At 51.1% G+C, this 19,261-nt stretch overlaps 1 protein-coding gene across 8 annotated transcripts in view; it reads left to right on the forward strand.

The window, feature by feature from the left end:
* Window positions 1–19,261, forward strand: part of KYAT1 (kynurenine aminotransferase 1) — a 412,259-nt gene that overhangs the window by 193,748 nt on the left and 199,250 nt on the right. For all 8 annotated transcript variants that reach the window (XR_014965464.1, XM_085614045.1, XM_085614051.1 and 5 more), the window contains one exon: window positions 2,821–2,879. Coding sequence is in view for 7 of the 8 variants with exons in the window: in XM_085614045.1 (XP_085470171.1) it covers window positions 2,821–2,879 (59 nt within the window). In the remaining variant the exon portion in view is untranslated. The remainder of the gene's footprint in view (window positions 1–2,820; window positions 2,880–19,261) is intronic.

Below are 19,261 nucleotides of genomic sequence, written 5' to 3' on the forward strand. Positions count from 1 at the left end.
TGTGAAAAAACCTACAATAAAAAATATTTTGCAGATCTTACCACGTTATCAGATCTTCGGCCTATCTCCTTACTGCCCTGAGTAAAATGTTGGAAAAGATTGTTAACGGGCAGCTTACTTCAAATTTGAAGGATCTGAATTTACGTCATCCCCAACAATCTGGTTTTAGGCCAAAATACAGCAAACACAAGGAGATGATGGACGGAGCGCTGAAACTGGGTTGAATCTATCATCACTCTTTAGCTCACTCCGCCACCCCAGTTCAGACCCAATCATATCCAAATCAGTCCTGACCCTGTTCCTCATGAGAACAGTCCAGCCTGAACTGGCAAGCCAGGTCTTCCCTGGACTGGAAACAAGCATCATGGCACCGGTTTGGGGTTTCACCCCTTATCAGTCAGGCTAGCTTGAATCCAGTGTCAAAGTGAGTAAGGGACCCACGTCTGGGCATAACCCTGCCAACTTGGGGCGAACAAAGCAAACACAAGGAGATGATGGACAGAGTGTTGAACATTGCAAGCACTCACCCCCAGTCAACTGATCTGGGTTGAATCCATCATCGCTCTTTAGCTCACTCCGCCACCCCAGTTCAGACCCAATCATATCCAAATCAGTCCTGACCCTGTTCCTCATGATAACAGTCCAGCCTGAACTGGCAAGCCAGGTCTTCCCTGGACTGGAAACAAGCATCCTGGCACCGGTTTCTGGGTAACACCCCTCATCAGTCAGGCTAGCTTGAATCCAGTGGGAAAGTGAGCTAGGGACCCACGTCTGGGCATAACCCTGCCAACTTAAGGCGAACAAAGCAAACACAAGGAGATGATGGATGGAGCGCCGAAACTTTTCAAACACTCACCCCCAGTCACTGATCTGGGTTGAATCCATCATCGTTCTTTAGCTCACTTCGCCACCTCAGCTCAGACCCAGCTATATTCAAATCAGTCTTGACCCTGTGCCTCATGGGAACAATCCAGCCGAACTGCCGGAGTCAGCCTTGCTGGAGGTGTCTGAAACTATGAAGATGACCTAAGATGCTGGAAAAACGCAGTCTTGATTTTATTGGATCTCTCTGTGGCATTGAACCCCATTTCCCATGCGATACTCCGCCAGTGAATCCAGGAATGCGGCATTGCACACGCGGCTCTCTCTTGGTTTGAATCTTTTTTAACAGATAGGAGACAAATAATTTTGTTGGGGCAGTTTTTATCAGAAGAGAGAATAGAGCCTTTTGGAGTTCCTCAAAGCTCTTCCTTAAGCCCAGCACTCTTTAATATTTATATGTCTCCTCTTATCTCCCTGATCACGTCCTTTGGCACAGCCCCAGCTTCCTCTGCCAATGATACTCCGTTCCTTTTATCCTTGGGTAACAGCTCCTTTGGTTCTGAAAACCTTTTTAAAAATTGTCTTTCTAATGTTATTCTCTGGATGCAGAACAACTACTTGAAATGTAGTTTGGAGAAAACCAAAATAGTATTATTTGGTAAGACTGATCTTTTTCCCCCCACCCAATTGTGAACTATTACTGTTCCCCCCACCCCCCCCCCCCCCCCGCTCCTGTGCAAGCTGCTAGGAATTGTGGGGGGGGTGGGAGTTTGATGCTGCTCGGTCCTTCTAGTCTCAAGCGGGTAGCAGTGGGAGAAATGTGTTTTCGAGTGATAAAGCCACTTAAAAAAATATTTTACTTCCTGCCATTTACTGCCAGGAAAACAGTGTTTTTTGCCATGATAACCTCTAGATTAGATTATTGCAGCAGCTTGTACGCAGGGCCTCTAAGCAGTGACTTCATGAGCCCCAAATGGTACAAAACGCAGCCGCTCGGTGAGTGCTAAATTTTCCTAAGCGGAGCTCTGGTCTACTTCACTGGTTGCCCAGCGATAAAAGGGTCCTTTTCAAAACTCCCCTACTGGTGTTTAGGGCATCCAGTCATAGTGGATCACCATATCCCATGGCCCACCGGGGCTGATGAGGTCCTCTCCAGCCAGTCCCTTAAAGCCCCTCCTTTCAGACTAAAGCCCCAGGGGGGAAAGTCCTTTTCAGAACTTGGCACTAGAGCCTGGAACCAACTTCCAAATTCCCTCCGTACTATAAACACTGAAGCATTATTCAAGAACAGCCTGAAAACTTCGCTTTTTACTGCAGCGGACTCTGTGCCATGCACTCATTTAATTTCTATCTCCACCAATCTCTGATGGTTTTACGGTTTCAGGCCATGTTTGCTCCTGTTTGTTGGAGTGACAAACGCTTTACAAGAATGCCTTTCATTCATTCATTCACTACCTCAATGCAAGTACATTTGAGCAAAAATGAGCTCTTACTTCTAGCTTCATATAGCACTAATTGGGGTAATTTCTGATATTTAAATGTTTTCCTCGTCTTTATTGTTTGATTTTGCTCATGAGAAAGTGTCACTCATAGGCGTTGAATGTCACTCACAACTACACTGAAATTGTAAAAATGTCGCACCTAAGCAATCTGAAACCTTGGCAGCTTCGTCCCTCCCCCCTCTTAATCCCTCCCTCCCCCCAGTGATCCATCCTCTCTCCTGGAAGCTGAACCCACCTCTCTCCTCTCCTGGCAGTCCTGTCCCATCTCAGGGGCCCCTTTCAGTGATCTGTCCTCTCTCCTGGGAGCTGAATCCACCTCTCTCTCTCCCTGCAGTCCTGTCCCATCTCAGGGGCCCCTTTCAGTGATCTGTCCTCTCTCCTGCAAGCTGAACCCATCTCTCTCCTCTCCTGGCAGTCCTGTCCCATCTCAGGGGCCCCTCTCAGTGATGTGTCCTCTCTCCTGGAAGCTGAACCCACCTCTCTCTTCTCCTTGCAGCTCAAGATGTCCAGTGTGGTCCCTGCCCGGAGGCTGGAGGGCACCGAGAAGAACATCTGGTAAGACTGACCCCCCTGTCCCAGTAGGGATATTGCATGCTGGGATATGGGCTTTGTAGGAGGAGGGAGGAAAGTAGCAGTGTCTGAATCGTATGCCAGAAATGGAATAGGGTCATGCCACAATTGAGTAGTTGAACGAACACTACATTCCAGTGCATTAACCCTTCACGAGCCAACTTCCTCTGCTACTCATTGACTTTATGCATGTCTTTGACCCTGTACAGCGCTGCGAGGTCTTTGAGGAGGGTTCAAACTCTAGAAATACTATATTCACACTCCATCCTCCTGCCAGGTGGGGAGGCACCGGGGCACTGTCACATGGCTGAGGTTTGAGGAGGTAAGGGCTGTGTTCAGTGCTTAATTTGTGGAAAGGATGGAGCCGGTGGGCAACGCTCATTTATACTTTCACCCAGTGCAAGAGAGAAAACAGGGAGAACTAAGGAAGAGAAAGACGTGGAAGAGTGATAAAAGGAGAACGCAGGGATGAAAAGAACCTGCAGGAGTGACATAGCGGGACAGGAAGTGTAAGGTGGTGGAAAAAGGAGGCGTGAGGTGGAATCAAGAGTAGACAGCCTTGGCATTCAGCAGCCCCATCATTTGGAGCCCCAAGGAATGTTTAGGCCCCTGCACTTATTGCTGTTTTTGACTCAGTAGTACGCCACATGACTGTGGGTTCTGAGAATTACTAGCAGGTTCTACCCTATTTGTGATGGCAGCAGATTCTCCTATTTGTGGTTAGAGAATCACAGAATCACAGCTGCCCGGTGCAGCTGCGAATATGATTGCTAGTGCTGTGCCTTTGTGACGCAAAGAACTGTAACCCCAGCTGATCCTCTGCCCAGTGACCCAAGGAGCAGTAACTGTGGTTGATCCTGTGACCCAACAGACTGTGACCACAGCTCTGCCCTGTGACCCAAGGAGCTGTAGCTGTGGTTGATCCTGTGCCACTGTGATCCAGAGAACTGTGATCCAGAGAACTGTGACCACAGCTGATCCTGTGCCACTCTGGCCCAAAGAACTGTGACCACAGCTGATCCTGTGCCACTCTGGCCCAAATAACTGTGACCACAGCTGATCCTGTACCACTCTGGCCCAAAGAACTTTGACCACAGCTGATCCTCTGCCACTCTGGCCCAAATAACTGTGACCACAGCTGATCCTGTGCCACTCTGGCCCAAAGAACTGTGACCACCGCTGATCCTGTGCCACTCTGGCCCAAATAACTGTGACCACAGCTGATCCTGTACCACTCTGGCCCAAAGAACTTTGACCACAGCTGATCCTCTGCCACTCTGGCCAAAATAACTGTGACCACAGCTGATCCTGTGCCACTCTGGCCCAAAGAACTGTGACCACCGCTGATCCTGTGCCACTCTGGCCCAAATAACTGTGACCACAGCTGATCCTGTACCACTCTGGCCCAAAGAACTTTGACCACAGCTGATCCTCTGCCACTCTGGCCCAAAGAACTGTGACCACAGCTGATCATGTGCCACTCTGGCCCAAAGAACTGTGACCACAGCTGATCCTGTGCCGCTGTGACCCAAAGAACTGTGACCACAGCTGATCCTCTGCGCTGTGACCCAAAGAACTGTGACCATGGCTGCTTCTGTTACCCAAAGAACTGTGACCGCGGCTGATCCTGTGCTGCTGTGACCCAAAGAACTGTGACCACAGCTGATCCTGTAGCCTGTGACCCAAGGAGCTGTATCTGTGGCTGATCCTGTTACCCAAAGGACTGTGACCGCGACTGATCCTGTGCCGCTGTGACCCAAAGAACTGTGATCACGGCTGATCCTGTGACCCAAAGAACTATGACTGTGGCTGATCCTGTGCCGCTGTGACCCAAAGAACTGTGACCATGGCTGATCCTGTGACCCAACAGACTGTGACCATGGCTTATCCTGTGCCACTGTGACCATAGCTGATCCTGTGCCCCAACAGACTGTGACCATGGCTGATCCTGGCTGATGTGACCCACAGAACTGTGACCACAGCTGAAGCTGTGACCCAAAGAACTGTGACACAGCTGATCCTGTGACCCAAGGAGCTGTAACTGTGGTTGATCCTGTGCCACTGTGACACAAAGAACTGTGATCCAGAAAACTGTGATCACAGCTGATTCTGTGCCCGAAAGAACTGTAACCACAGCTGATCCTATGCGCTGTGACCCAAAGAACTGTGACCACGGCTGCTCCTGTTACCCAAAGAACTCTGACCGCGGCTGATCCTGTGCCGCTGTGCCCGAAAGAACTGTGACCACAGCTGATCCTATGCGCTGTGACCCAAAGAACTGTGACCACGGCTGATCCTGTGACCCAACAGACTGTGACCATGGCTTATCCTGTGCCACTGTGACCGTGGCTGATCCTGTGCCCCAACAGACTGTGACCATGGCTGATCCTGGCTGATGTGACCCACAGAACTGTGACCACAGCTGAACCTGTGACCCAAAGAACTGTGACACAGCTGATCTTGTGACCCAAGGAGCTGTAACTGTGGTTGATCCTGTGCCACTGTGACACAAAGAACTGTGATCCAGAAAACTGTGATCACAGCTGATCCTGTGCCCGAAAGAACTGTAACCACAGCTGATCCTATGCGTTGTGACCCAAAGAACTGTGACCACGGCTGCTCCTGTTACCCAAAGAACTGTGACCGCGGCTGATCCTGTGCCGCTGTGACCCAAAGAACTGTGACTTCAGCTGATCCTGTGCCCGAAAGAACTGTGACCATAGCTGATCCTGTGCCGCTGTGACCCAAAGAACTGTGACCACAGCTGATCCTGTAGCCTGTGACCCAAGGAGCTGTATCTGTGGCTGATCCTGTTACCCAAAGAACTGTGACCGCGGCTGATCCTGTGCCGCTGTGACCCAAAGAACTGTGACCACAGCTGATCCTGTTGCCTGTGATCCAAGGAGCTGTAACCGTGGCTGATCCTGTGCCCTCTTACCCACAGAACTGTGACCATGGCTGATCCTATGCCTGTGACCACAGCTGATTCTATGCCTGTGGTCCACAGAACTGTGACCACAGCTGATCTTGTGCCCAGTGACCCAAGGAGCAGTAACTGTGGTTGATCCTGTGACCCAACAGACTGTGACCAAAGCTGATCCTGTGCCACTGTGACCTAAAGAACTGTGACCACGGCTGATCCTGTGCCGCTGTGACCCAAAGAACTGTGACCACAGGTGATCCTGTGACCCAAAGAACTATGACTGTGGCTGATCCTGTGCTGTTGTGACCCAAAGAACTGTGACCATGGCTGATCCTGTGACCCAACAGACTGTAACGATGGCTGATCCTGTGCCGCTGTGACCCAAAGAACTGTGATCACGGCTGATCCTGTGACCCAAAGAACTATGACTGTGGCTGATCCTGTGCCGCTGTGACCCAAAGAACTGTGACCATGGCTGATCCTGTGACCCAACAGACTGTGACCATGGCTTATCCTGTGCCACTGTGACCGTGGCTGATCCTGTGCCCCAACAGACTGTGACCATGGCTGATCCTGGCCGATGTGACCCACAGAACTGTGACCACAGCTGAACCTGTGACCCAAAGAACAATGACACAGCTGATCCTGTGACCCAAGGAGCTGTAACTGTGGTTGATCCTGTGCCACTGTGACACAAAGAACTGTGATCCAGAAAACTGTGATCACAGCTGATCCTGTGCCCGAAAGAACTGTAACCACAGCTGATCCTATGCGCTGTGACCCAAAGAACTGTGACCATGGCTGCTCCTGTTACCCAAAGAACTGTGACCGCGGCTGATCCTGTGCCGCTGTGCCCGAAAGAACTGTGACCACAGCTGATTTGATGCGCTGTGACCCAAAGAACTATGACCACGGCTGACCCTGTGACCCAACAGACTGTGACCATGGCTTATCCTGTGCCACTGTGACCGTGGCTGATCCTGTGCCCCAACAGACTGTGACCATGGCTGATCCTGGCCGATGTGACCCACAGAACTGTGACCACAGCTGAACCTGTGACCCAAAGAACTGTGACACAGCTGATCCTGTGACCCAAGGAGCTGTAACTGTGGTTGATCCTGTGCCACTGTGACACAAAGAACTGTGATCCAGAAAACTGTGATCACAGCTGATCCTGTGCCCGAAAGAACTGTAACCACAGCTGATCCTATGCGCTGTGACCCAAAGAACTGTGACCACGGCTGCTCCTGTTACCCAAAGAACTCTGACCGCGGCTGATCCTGTGCCGCTGTGCCCGAAAGAACTGTGACCACAGCTGATCCTATGCGCTGTGACCCAAAGAACTGTGACCACGGCTGATCCTGTGACCCAACAGACTGTGACCATGGCTTATCCTGTGCCACTGTGACCGTGGCTGATCCTGTGCCCCAACAGACTGTGACCATGGCTGATCCTGGCTGATGTGACCCACAGAACTGTGACCACAGCTGAACCTGTGACCCAAAGAACTGTGACACAGCTGATCTTGTGACCCAAGGAGCTGTAACTGTGGTTGATCCTGTGCCACTGTGACACAAAGAACTGTGATCCAGAAAACTGTGATCACAGCTGATCCTGTGCCCGAAAGAACTGTAACCACAGCTGATCCTATGCGTTGTGACCCAAAGAACTGTGACCACGGCTGCTCCTGTTACCCAAAGAACTGTGACCGCGGCTGATCCTGTGCCGCTGTGACCCAAAGAACTGTGACTTCAGCTGATCCTGTGCCCGAAAGAACTGTGACCATAGCTGATCCTGTGCCGCTGTGACCCAAAGAACTGTGACCACAGCTGATCCTGTAGCCTGTGACCCAAGGAGCTGTATCTGTGGCTGATCCTGTTACCCAAAGAACTGTGACCGCGGCTGATCCTGTGCCGCTGTGACCCAAAGAACTGTGACCACAGCTGATCCTGTTGCCTGTGATCCAAGGAGCTGTAACCGTGGCTGATCCTGTGCCCTCTTACCCACAGAACTGTGACCATGGCTGATCCTATGCCTGTGACCACAGCTGATTCTATGCCTGTGGTCCACAGAACTGTGACCACAGCTGATCTTGTGCCCAGTGACCCAAGGAGCAGTAACTGTGGTTGATCCTGTGACCCAACAGACTGTGACCAAAGCTGATCCTGTGCCACTGTGACCTAAAGAACTGTGACCACGGCTGATCCTGTGCCGCTGTGACCCAAAGAACTGTGACCACAGGTGATCCTGTGACCCAAAGAACTATGACTGTGGCTGATCCTGTGCTGTTGTGACCCAAAGAACTGTGACCATGGCTGATCCTGTGACCCAACAGACTGTAACGATGGCTGATCCTGTGCCGCTGTGACCCAAAGAACTGTGATCACGGCTGATCCTGTGACCCAAAGAACTATGACTGTGGCTGATCCTGTGCCGCTGTGACCCAAAGAACTGTGACCATGGCTGATCCTGTGACCCAACAGACTGTGACCATGGCTTATCCTGTGCCACTGTGACCGTGGCTGATCCTGTGCCCCAACAGACTGTGACCATGGCTGATCCTGGCCGATGTGACCCACAGAACTGTGACCACAGCTGAACCTGTGACCCAAAGAACAATGACACAGCTGATCCTGTGACCCAAGGAGCTGTAACTGTGGTTGATCCTGTGCCACTGTGACACAAAGAACTGTGATCCAGAAAACTGTGATCACAGCTGATCCTGTGCCCGAAAGAACTGTAACCACAGCTGATCCTATGCGCTGTGACCCAAAGAACTGTGACCATGGCTGCTCCTGTTACCCAAAGAACTGTGACCGCGGCTGATCCTGTGCCGCTGTGCCCGAAAGAACTGTGACCACAGCTGATTTGATGCGCTGTGACCCAAAGAACTATGACCACGGCTGACCCTGTGACCCAACAGACTGTGACCATGGCTTATCCTGTGCCACTGTGACCGTGGCTGATCCTGTGCCCCAACAGACTGTGACCATGGCTGATCCTGGCCGATGTGACCCACAGAACTGTGACCACAGCTGAACCTGTGACCCAAAGAACTGTGACACAGCTGATCCTGTGACCCAAGGAGCTGTAACTGTGGTTGATCCTGTGCCACTGTGACACAAAGAACTGTGATCCAGAAAACTGTGATCACAGCTGATCCTGTGCCCGAAAGAACTGTAACCACAGCTGATCCTATGCGCTGTGACCCAAAGAACTGTGGCCACGGCTGCTCCTGTTACCCAAAGAACTGTGACCGCGGCTGATCCTGTGCCACTGTGACCCAAAGAACTGTGACCCCAGCTGATCCTGTGCCCGAAAGAACTGTGACCACAGCTGATCCTCTGCGCTGTGACCCAAAGAACTGTGACCACGGCTGCTTCTGTTACCCAAAGAACTGTGACCGCGGCTGATCCTGTGCCGCTGTGACCCAAAGAACTGTGACCACAGCTGATCCTGTAGCCTGTGACCCAAGGAGCTGTATCTGTGGCTGATCCTGTTACCCAAAGAACTGTGACCGCTGCTGATCCTGTGCCGCTGTGACCCAAAGAACTGTGACCACAGCTGATCCTGTTGCCTGTGATCCAAGGAGCTGTAACCGTGGCTGATCCTGTGCCCTCTTACCCACAGAACTGTGGCCATGGCTGATCCTATGCCTGTGACTACAGCTGATCCTATGCCTGTGGTCCACAGAACTGTGACCACAGCTAATCTTGTGCCCTGTGACCCAAAGAACTGTGACCACAGCTGAACCTGTGAACCAAAGAACTGTAACCGGCATTGATCCTGTGCCCTGTGCCCTGTGACCCAAAGACCTGTGGCGGCTGCCCTGCACCCCTATGTTTTTCCCAAAGTCTGAGGCATGCCCATGTGCCATGTGGGGAGTATAAAGGAATTATTTAGCACAGCTAATGCTGAGCAACTGAGTGTAAATACTTGAAAACAGCAATAACCAAGAGAAGATGGATCAGGACTTTAAATGGAATAGAGCCAACCAGGGAGGCAGTATTCAAAAAACGACTTTAAAGAAAGGTCTTTATCTGGCTCTAAGGGCAAAACACTGAACGATTTCACAACAATGATTGTATAACCCTGACAGTACTCCATGTCAGTGATGCAGTCCCTGTTTATTTCACATTTTACTTCAGTTCCCTATGAGTAATTGCTTTTCCAACATGTTGTGTTGGCTCATACTCCCGCTCCAAGGCCTGAACCCGAGCCTGAGAGACCCATACTCCTATTCCGAGGCCTCAAAGTCCCATACTCCCACTCAAAGGCCCGAGTCCAGGTTGGAGAGACCCATACTTCCACTCTGAGGCCTGACTCAACTCTGAGAGATCCATATTTCCGCTCTGTGGCCTGGGTCCAAGCCTGAGAAACCCATACTCCCTATGAATAATTGCTTTTCCAACATGTTGTGTTGGCTCATACTCCCACTCCGAGTCCAGAGTCCAAACCTGAGAGACGCATACTCCCACTCCGAGTCCAGAGTCCAAACCTGAGAGACGCATACTCCCACTCCGAGTCCAGAGTCCAAGCCTAAGAGACCCATACTCCCACTCCGAGTCCAGAGTCCAAGCCTGAGAGACCCAAACTCCCACTCCAAGGCCTGACTCCAGGCCTCAGAGACCCATACTCCCACTCCAAGGCCTGAGTCCAAGCCTAAGAGACCCATACTCTCACTCCGAGTCCAGAGTCCAAGCCTGAGAGACCCAAACTCCCACTCCAAGGCCGAGTCCAGGCCTGAGAGTTGCATACTCTCACTCCAAGACCCGAGTCCAAGCCTAAGAGACCCATACCCCCACTCCGAGTCCAGAATCCAAGCCTGACAGACCCATAATCCCACTCTGAGGCCTGCTCCTAGCATGAGAAACCCACACTCCCACTCCGAGGCCTGACCCCAAGCCCGAGAAATCCATACTCCTATTACGAGACTTCACCTCAAGACTGAGAGACGCATACTCCACGGCTGAGTCCAAGCCTGGAAGACCCATACTCCCACTCCAAGGCGTTACCACAAGTTTGAGAGACCCAGACTCCCACTCTGACGTCTGACTCCAAGCCTGGGACACCCATACTCCTACTCCAAGGCTGAGTCCGAGCCTCAGACACCTATACTCCCACTCCAAAGCCTGACTCCGCCTGGGAGATCCATACTCCTCTTCCGAGGCCTGAGTCCAAGCCTGAGAGACCCATACTCCCCTCTCTAAGGCCTGAGTCTGAGCCTGAGAGACACATTCCCCCACTCCAAGGCCTGGGTCCGAGCCTGAGGGATGCATTCTCCCACTCCATGCCTGAATCTGTGCCTGAGAGAGACATAGTCCCACTCCAAGTCCTGTGTCCAAGCCTGAGAGACCCATACTCCCACTCCAAGACCTGTGTCCAAGCCTGAGAGACCCATACTCCCACTCCAAGGCCTGAGTCCGAGTCTGATCGATGTATACTTCCACTCCATAGCCTGAGTCTAAGCCTGGGAGACCCATACTCCCACTGCACAGCCTGACCCCAAGCCTGAGACTCAAACTCCCACTCCGAGGTCTGACCACAAGCCTGAGAAACCCACACTACTATTTTGAAGGCTGACTCTAAGCCTGAGAGACCCATACTCCCACTCCAAGGCCTGAATCCTAGCCTGGGGGGGGACATACTCCCACTCCATGGCCTGACTTCAATCTTGGGAGACCCATACTCTCACTCCAAGGCCTGACTCCAAGCTTGAGAGACCCATTCCCCCACTCCAAGGCCTGAGTCCGAGCCTGTGAGATCCATACTCCCACTCCAAGGCCTGACCCCAAGCCTGAGAAACCCATACTCCCACTCCAAGGCCCGACCCCAAGCCTGAGAGACCCATACTCCCGCTCCGTGGCCTGACCTCAAGCCTGTGAGACCCATACTCCCACTCTGAGGCCTGACCACAAGCCTGAGAGAGCTATACTCTCACTCCGAGGCCTGACCCAAAGCCTGGGAGACCTAATCTATCTCCCCAAGGCCTGACTCTAAGCCTAAGAGACCTATACTTTCACACCGATGCCTGACCACAAGCCTGAGAGACCCATACTCCCCCTCCGAGGCCTGACCCTAAGCATGAGAAACCCATTCTCCCACTCCGAGGCCTGACCCAAAGCCTGAGAGACCCATACTCCCACTCTGAGTCAAATCCTTTGAGACCCATACTCCCACTCCGAGGCATGACTCCAAGGCTGGAAGATCCATACTCCCACTCTGAGGCCTGAGTCCATGCCTGAGAGACCCATACTCCTACTCCAAGACCTGTGTCCGAGCCTGAGAGACCCACACTCCCACTCCGATGCCTGACCGCACGCCTAAGAGACCCATACCCCCACTCCAAGGCCTGAGTCCTAGCCTGGGGGACCAATACTCCCACTCCAAGGCCTGTCTCTAAGCTTGAGTGACCCAAACTCCCACTCCAAGGCCTGGCTCCAAACCTGGGAGACCCATGCTCCCACTCCAAGGCCCGAGTCCAAGCCAGGGAAACCCATACTCCCACTCGGAGGTCTTACCTCAAATTGAGAGATTCATGCTCTCACTTTGAGGCCTGTGTCCAAGGCTGTGACTCATACTCCGAGGTCTGTCTCCAAGCTTGATAGACCTAGACTCTCACTCCAAGGCCTGTCTTCAAGAATGAGAGGCACATACTTCCATTACGAGGTCTGAGTCTGAGCCTGAGAAACCCATTCTCTGAAAGACCCATACTCCCACACTGAGGCCAGACCTCATGTCAAAGAGACCCATATTCCTGCTCCAAGGACTGATTACAAGGCTAAGAAACCCTTACTTCCATTGGAAGGCCTGAGTCCAATCCTGAGAGAATCACACACTCCCACGCCAATGCTTGACTCTAAGCCTGGGAGACCCAGAATCCCCTTCTGAGGCCTGAGTCCTAGCCTGAGAAACCCACACTCCTATTCTGAAGGCTGAGCCCACGCCTTAGAGACCCATACTTCCACTCTGAGGCCTGAGTCCACGCCTGAGAAACTTATAATCCCACTCAGAGGTCTTATTCAAAGCCTGAGAGATCCATACTCTCACTCAAAGGCCTGAGTCCAAGGCAGGGAGACCCATACTCCCACTCTGAGGCCTGACTTCAAGCTTGAGACACCCATACTCCAACTCCAAGCCCTGAGTCCGAGCCTGAGCGACCCATACTCCCACTCCGAATTCTGACTCTAAACCTGAGAGACCCATACTCCCACTCCAAGACCTGACCCCAAGCCTGAGAGACCCACACTCCCACTCCAAGGCCTGAGTCGGAGCCTGGGAATCCCTTACTCCCACTCCATGGCCTGTCTTCAAGTTTGAGTAACCCATACTCTCACTCCGAGGCCTGACTCCAAGCCTGGGAGACCCATATTCTCACTCCATAGCCCGAGTCTAATCCTGGGAGACACATACTCCCACTGCAAGACCCGAGTGCAAGACTGAGAGACCCATACTACCACTCCAAGGCACGAGTCCAAGCCAGAGAGTCCCCTACTCCCACTCCAAGGCCTGAGTCCAAGCCTGAGAGACCCATACTCCCACTCGAAGGCCAAAGTCCAAGCCTCAGGGACCCATACTCCCACTCCAAGGCCTGAGTCCGAGCCTGTGAGACCCATATTCCCCCCTCTAAGGCCTAAGTCGAGCCTGAGAGACCCATACTCCCATTTTCAGGGCTCAGTCCAAGCCTGAGAGACCCTCACTCTCGCTCTGAGGCCTGACTTTAAGCCTGAGAGACCCTTACGCCCACTCCGAGGCCTGAGTCCGAGCCTGAGAGACCCTTACACCTACTCCAAGGCCTGTGTCTAAGCCTGAGAGACCCATAATCCCACTCCAAGGTCTGATTCCAAGTCTGAGAAACCTATACTCCCACTCCGAGGCCTGATCCCAAGCCTGAGAGACCCATAATCCCACTCCAAGGCCTGAGTCCAAGTCTGAGAAACATATACTCCCACTCTGAAGCCTGACCCCAAGCCTGAGAGACCCATTCTCCCACTCCAAGGCCTGAGTCGGAGTCTGGGAATCCCTTACTCCCATGCCATGGCCTGTCTCCAAGCTTGAGTGACCCATACTCTCACTCTGAGGCCTGACCCAGAGCCTGAGAGACCCATACTCCCACTCCAAGTCCAAACCTCAAAGACCCATACTCCCTGTCCAAGGGCCGAGTCCAAGTCTGAGAAACCCATTCTCCCACTCCGAGGCCTGAGTCAGAGCCTGTGAGATCCATTCTCTCCCTCCGAGGTCTGATCCCAAGCCTGAGTGGTGTACTCCTATTCTGAAGACTGAGTCCAAGCCTGAGAGACCCATACTCTCACTCCAAGGCCCGAGTCCAAGCCTGAGAGACGCATACTCTCACTCCAAGGCCCGAGTCCAAGCCTGGGAGACCCACACTCCCTCTCTGAGGCCTGAGCCCAAGCCTGAGATACCCATACTCACACTCTAAGGGCTTGACCCCAAGCCTGAGAGACCCATACTCCCTCTCCGAGGCCTGCCTCTTATGTTATGTCTAGGTGCTAGTGCCTGGCCAGAAAGAATAACAAGGGACATTGTTGTTTGACCTTTTCTTTGGTGTTCAGACTAAATCCCAGGAAGAGAACAGAACGCGAAAACATATACAGGTTCTGGGAGAAAGTACAATGTGTTTATATAGTAACGTGTACAAAGGGAAATGAGGCCTACAACGTGCATCATTAGGCTAACATAGGGAAAAACTACAATGGGCCATGCAGGAAACACATGACACCCTCCATTTGGCCAGGACACTAGCATTTACAAAGATACTAAAATGATAAACGCAATTTGAAAGTAAGCACGCTCAAAGAATTGTTCTAGAAATATGAATGACAATAAACTAAAAATAGAATAAAACGTCAACGTGGAAAAAATGATCAAATTAAGACGATTCCGAGTAATCCATAATGCCACTCGCCATTTCGTAAGCCAAAGACTCCATGAAGGAATCTGACTCCGCACATAACGAAAAGTCCACAGCCCAAGTCACAAGTTCCAAAGAACAAACATCCTCTCAGATCTCAAGCAATGCAGAGACAGTTACCGGGTAACCCACATCCACGTTGACCGTGCATGAATCGTGTGAGCCATGAGCCGATGCACACGGTTCTCGTAGGCCAAAGTATCAAACTTCGCATGGTGTAGAAGCTGAAAGCCCAAAGGACAGTTCTGAAAATGAGTTGCTAAGTGATCCGTCAGCAGTCCAAAGTCCAAGGCAGCATATGTCTGCAAAGCCAGATATATATCCAATATACATTCAAAGGGATACCAGATGCAGTGGAACACAGGTTGCACACAGGTAAACCAGGCAGGCCGAAATGTCAAAGACCAATCAAGATCCACTTCCTGCAATAGACGCACCCCATTGATCTGATTCATATCCTCACGGTAATGTTGGAGCGATGCCAGCTCCAGAGCCCCCCAAAAGGAGCATCCACTGCGGAGAAGCATGAACAAGACTAGAACGCTGCAAATGAGGAATAATAGCAATGGAAATACTCCGAATACACCAGAGTAAATGGAGTGGACAAAAGTCGGGACTACTCAAAAGATGGTCCGAAAAAAACCAAAGAGGCCCAAGCCCACAACCCCAAAAACTGTGCATTGCCGGACGCACTGGGGGCGCCATTGACCTGATGCACCAATTCCCCGAAATGCAAGAGAAGGCTTGCGCCCAACAATGACTGCACCTCACTAGAAGACCCAGTCACCAGTAACTCGAAGTTCCCATGAGCCAACATAAGAGCTTCCTCCTGCTGAAGCAACAAAGCCCTGAGTATATCCATCCTGCCGAAGTCCGCTCCCAAAGCCGGAACGGAAGGCCACAGCAAGCCATCCACAATCCCATGCAGAGGGGGAAACAAGACGCCGCCGTAACAAGTGACCAACTGGGAAACGGACAACATGCACTGTACTCCAGCCCACATCCCACAACAGTCTCGACCAAAAGACAACTGCTGCCAGAGAGCAACGCCATGAAAATGAGAATTGCTGGCACTAGGATTCCCCCCCAAATAACAAGCCCAAATGCGCAGTGAACCCCCACATGTCTACAAACAAGGAAATGACCGACAGTAGAGTCGCACTCCTCACCAGTGACAAACACCTACCCGTCACCACACTCACAACGACAAGCGAAAGGGGTGACCACACTTCATGCATGTAAGTGCCACCCAGGGGCCCACATCCACCCACAGAAAAATGTCCCACACAAGATGTGAACTGAAACGCCAAAATAGGGAGCGAAACAACCCTGTGCATCAACCACACCACAGAATGCGCCCCAGCCACAGTGAACAGAAGCCATTCCAATCTCCCTAAATGCAGCACTGCATAGGCTGCGTCCCCCACCTCCACCAATAGCTGTCTACGTGCCAAACCAAAAGGCGAAAACAAATCCGTACAACTCAAGTAATGTCACAGAACGCCCCCATTTTTAGGTGTTTGTGGCGTCCAGCTAAACTGCATAATAGATTTATGCTGACTTTGCCCATGATGCAATGTTGACATGTCACTTTGAACAATATCAATAACAGACCGCTCAATTTTGTTTAAAATGTACATATGGGATGACAGCATATTAATACTATTATCAACAACAGCTAGCACTTTTTCCAAATTATCTTGGTCTATTTGTCTCAAACATGCAGCAGCTCCCATTGGGATAATTTCCAAATGTCATTATAAGTAGCATATATACATTTTTAGAACATGGGGATTTGTAACCCAAAAACAATAATCTGAAAGCTTCATGTCCTCAGATAAAAGAGAATTGTGTTGTTTTACTGCAGACAGTGTGCAACGTTCCAACTGATGTTGACATAACTTTCCCACTGGATAAGTAGTAATACCAGAGTGTGTTGACTGTGGGTGCAGGGGATCGGGCTTCTTGATTTAAGCCCAGAAAACAAGCATGACAACCATAACCACTGACCACAATAACCACCCGCCAGGACTCGAAAATCAAGAATTAAATGTACCGTTCTTCACCGTACTGTTTAATTGCTCTTCTTTGTAATTTATCAGACTTTGCCAAGTATCGAAACGGGCAACAGAGGGAATGGATGGGACAGTCATTTCTTTTATTTTAGCCAGCCCTAAACAAGTAGTCTGCTGGATTGTTTCATTCAGGAAAGTCATTTGTGTGGGAACTGAGCAAGCCCGAAATAAGGTTTCCGTGCCTAGAACCTGCCAGGACTTTGTGCCCCAAATCGATTTCATGTCAATGGTGTCCTTCCAGTAATCATACCCTTTAAGGGCAAACTTATTAACAGGCATTGTAGCATATATAAGCTTTGTTTCAGTAAGCTTATATTTCTTTGGTGGTATTGGAGTTAATTTAAAATAATATACATGGGGTCTGAAGCGTCATATCCTGTGAAATAGGTATACTTATCTTTTTGCAACTTTTTTGAGGGGGGAGTTGGACAATGTTCCTGTTTGGTATAGTTAAAATGGGGACGCTGTCTCCCAGTTCTATGTAGAAAATGGCCTCTTAATGATGGTAGCAGAACATATATAGATGTTCTGATTCGGAAACAGTATAACATTCTAATTCAGAAAGCATAGAAATTACAGTGTCAACATCCCATTCATCTGAATGTAACCCAGGTAACTATTATATCACCCATAGAAACTTTGAACACATATGGTATCTGCAGGATCGCCGTCTGGCCAAATATGTTGAAAGGAACTGTTCGAGGCATATGAGCTGCAGATTACACACCATGCATAGATCACCATCTGGTGTTGGGCCCGGATGTTTGCACTTGTTTTTGTCTTGGAAAGTCTTTGAAAGTCACAAGGTATGTGACTCCTCCTTTGGATCATAGTGCGCATGGGCATCGGCTCCATCCTCAGAATGTTTTTTCCTGCCATCGGGCTTGGATGTGTTCTCGCGCTCCAGTTCAGAACCGTTAACGGTTTTCTCTTTCGACGAGCAATCCTTCCCTTCTCGACAGTATTGTTTTGATCGCATTTTCCCAATACACGCGACCCTTCAACTTCGAAGTCTTCGATTCTGGTCGTCGACAAAGGCCTTCGGGCCTACCTGGGCCTCATCTCCGGCTCATGGAAAGGACGCCATTCAAAAAGTGTCCTCGATGTGGGTCGAAGTTTCCCCACACGACCTACATGACGTGTGTAACCTATGCCTCTCACCGGAGCACGAGGCCAGAGACTGTCTAGCTTGCGTCTCCTTCCGCTCCAAGAAGACGATCCGGGACCGACGAGCTAGAAGAACAATGGCTCGCTCGTCTTCTTCGATCTCCGACGACATCTTCCAAGAAGGCGTCGATGTTCCGGAGCAAGATCGGATCGAAGAAGCCATCATCAGCGCCTCTGAAGCAGATGACTCCGAAGTCGAGGACATCACTCCAGCTCAGAGGGTCGTGAGTACAGACGTCGACCCAGACCCAAACCCCCCCTCGACACTATCAAAAAAGGCTTCGGTACCACCTTCACCTTCGGGCCCAGGTGCACACCGAGACACTGCTTCCCATGACCCGCCTTTGGGCCCGGTAAAGAAGCCTACTAAGCCTTTAGGTGACTCGGTGCCGAAAAACATACTCAGGCACCGAAAAAAAGACGTCCTCTTCCTCATCCACGCCGACCGCTGCTTCGACATTTTAAGCACTCGGCGTCGAAGAATAGCACCGGTTCCTCTGCACCGACAACACCCTCGGAGCCAACCAAAAAACGACCACCAAAGGGCCCTGACTCCCATTCTTCGAAGCCAAAGACCTCGGAACCGAAAAAACAACAACAGGTTCCATCGGATAAAGACACTGCAAAACTGCACGGTTCCAAACCTAGAACCGCTACCGAGTCGGTGCCGAAAAAGCTTACGGCACCGAAGCCGTCGACTCTTAAGAATCTGCCTCCCACAGAAGAACTGTTTCGTCCAGATTCTACCCAAAAGACTCTTGTGAAGGATCCTAAGACTGGTCACTTAATGCTTAGCATCAAGAAAAGAGCTCTAGAAACGCCTGCACCAGCACCACCACCGAAAAAGAGAGACTTTGCTACCTCTCCATTAAGGATCCCTTCTCCTCTTCCTCCTCCTCCTCCACCACACCGCTCTCCTACACCATCACCTACCCCAGTAGATGATGATGATGACAACACCTCAGATGATGCAGGGGGAGGTGCGGACGATCAACCCCTTGGGGACCCTACCCCTACTGGCTCCCCAGACCCCTGGGATGATTACAGTGTCCCAGACGTCCCTTACACCCCACAAGATGACATCTATCCCTCCAGTCCTTCCCCTCCAGAGGACAATATCGGCTTCAACCAGCTCCTTCACAGAGCTGCCCAGTACCACGGGGTTGCCCTTCATACAGACCCAGTAGAGGAAGATTTCCTCATGGACACCTTCGACACCACACAAAGGTCCACCTCAATTTTACCCATGCTTAAAGGGGTCATTAAGCAT

Source organism: Triturus cristatus, chromosome 1_2 (assembly GCF_964204655.1).
Source record: "Triturus cristatus chromosome 1_2, aTriCri1.1, whole genome shotgun sequence".
Taxonomy (NCBI): Eukaryota; Metazoa; Chordata; class Amphibia; order Caudata; family Salamandridae; genus Triturus; species Triturus cristatus.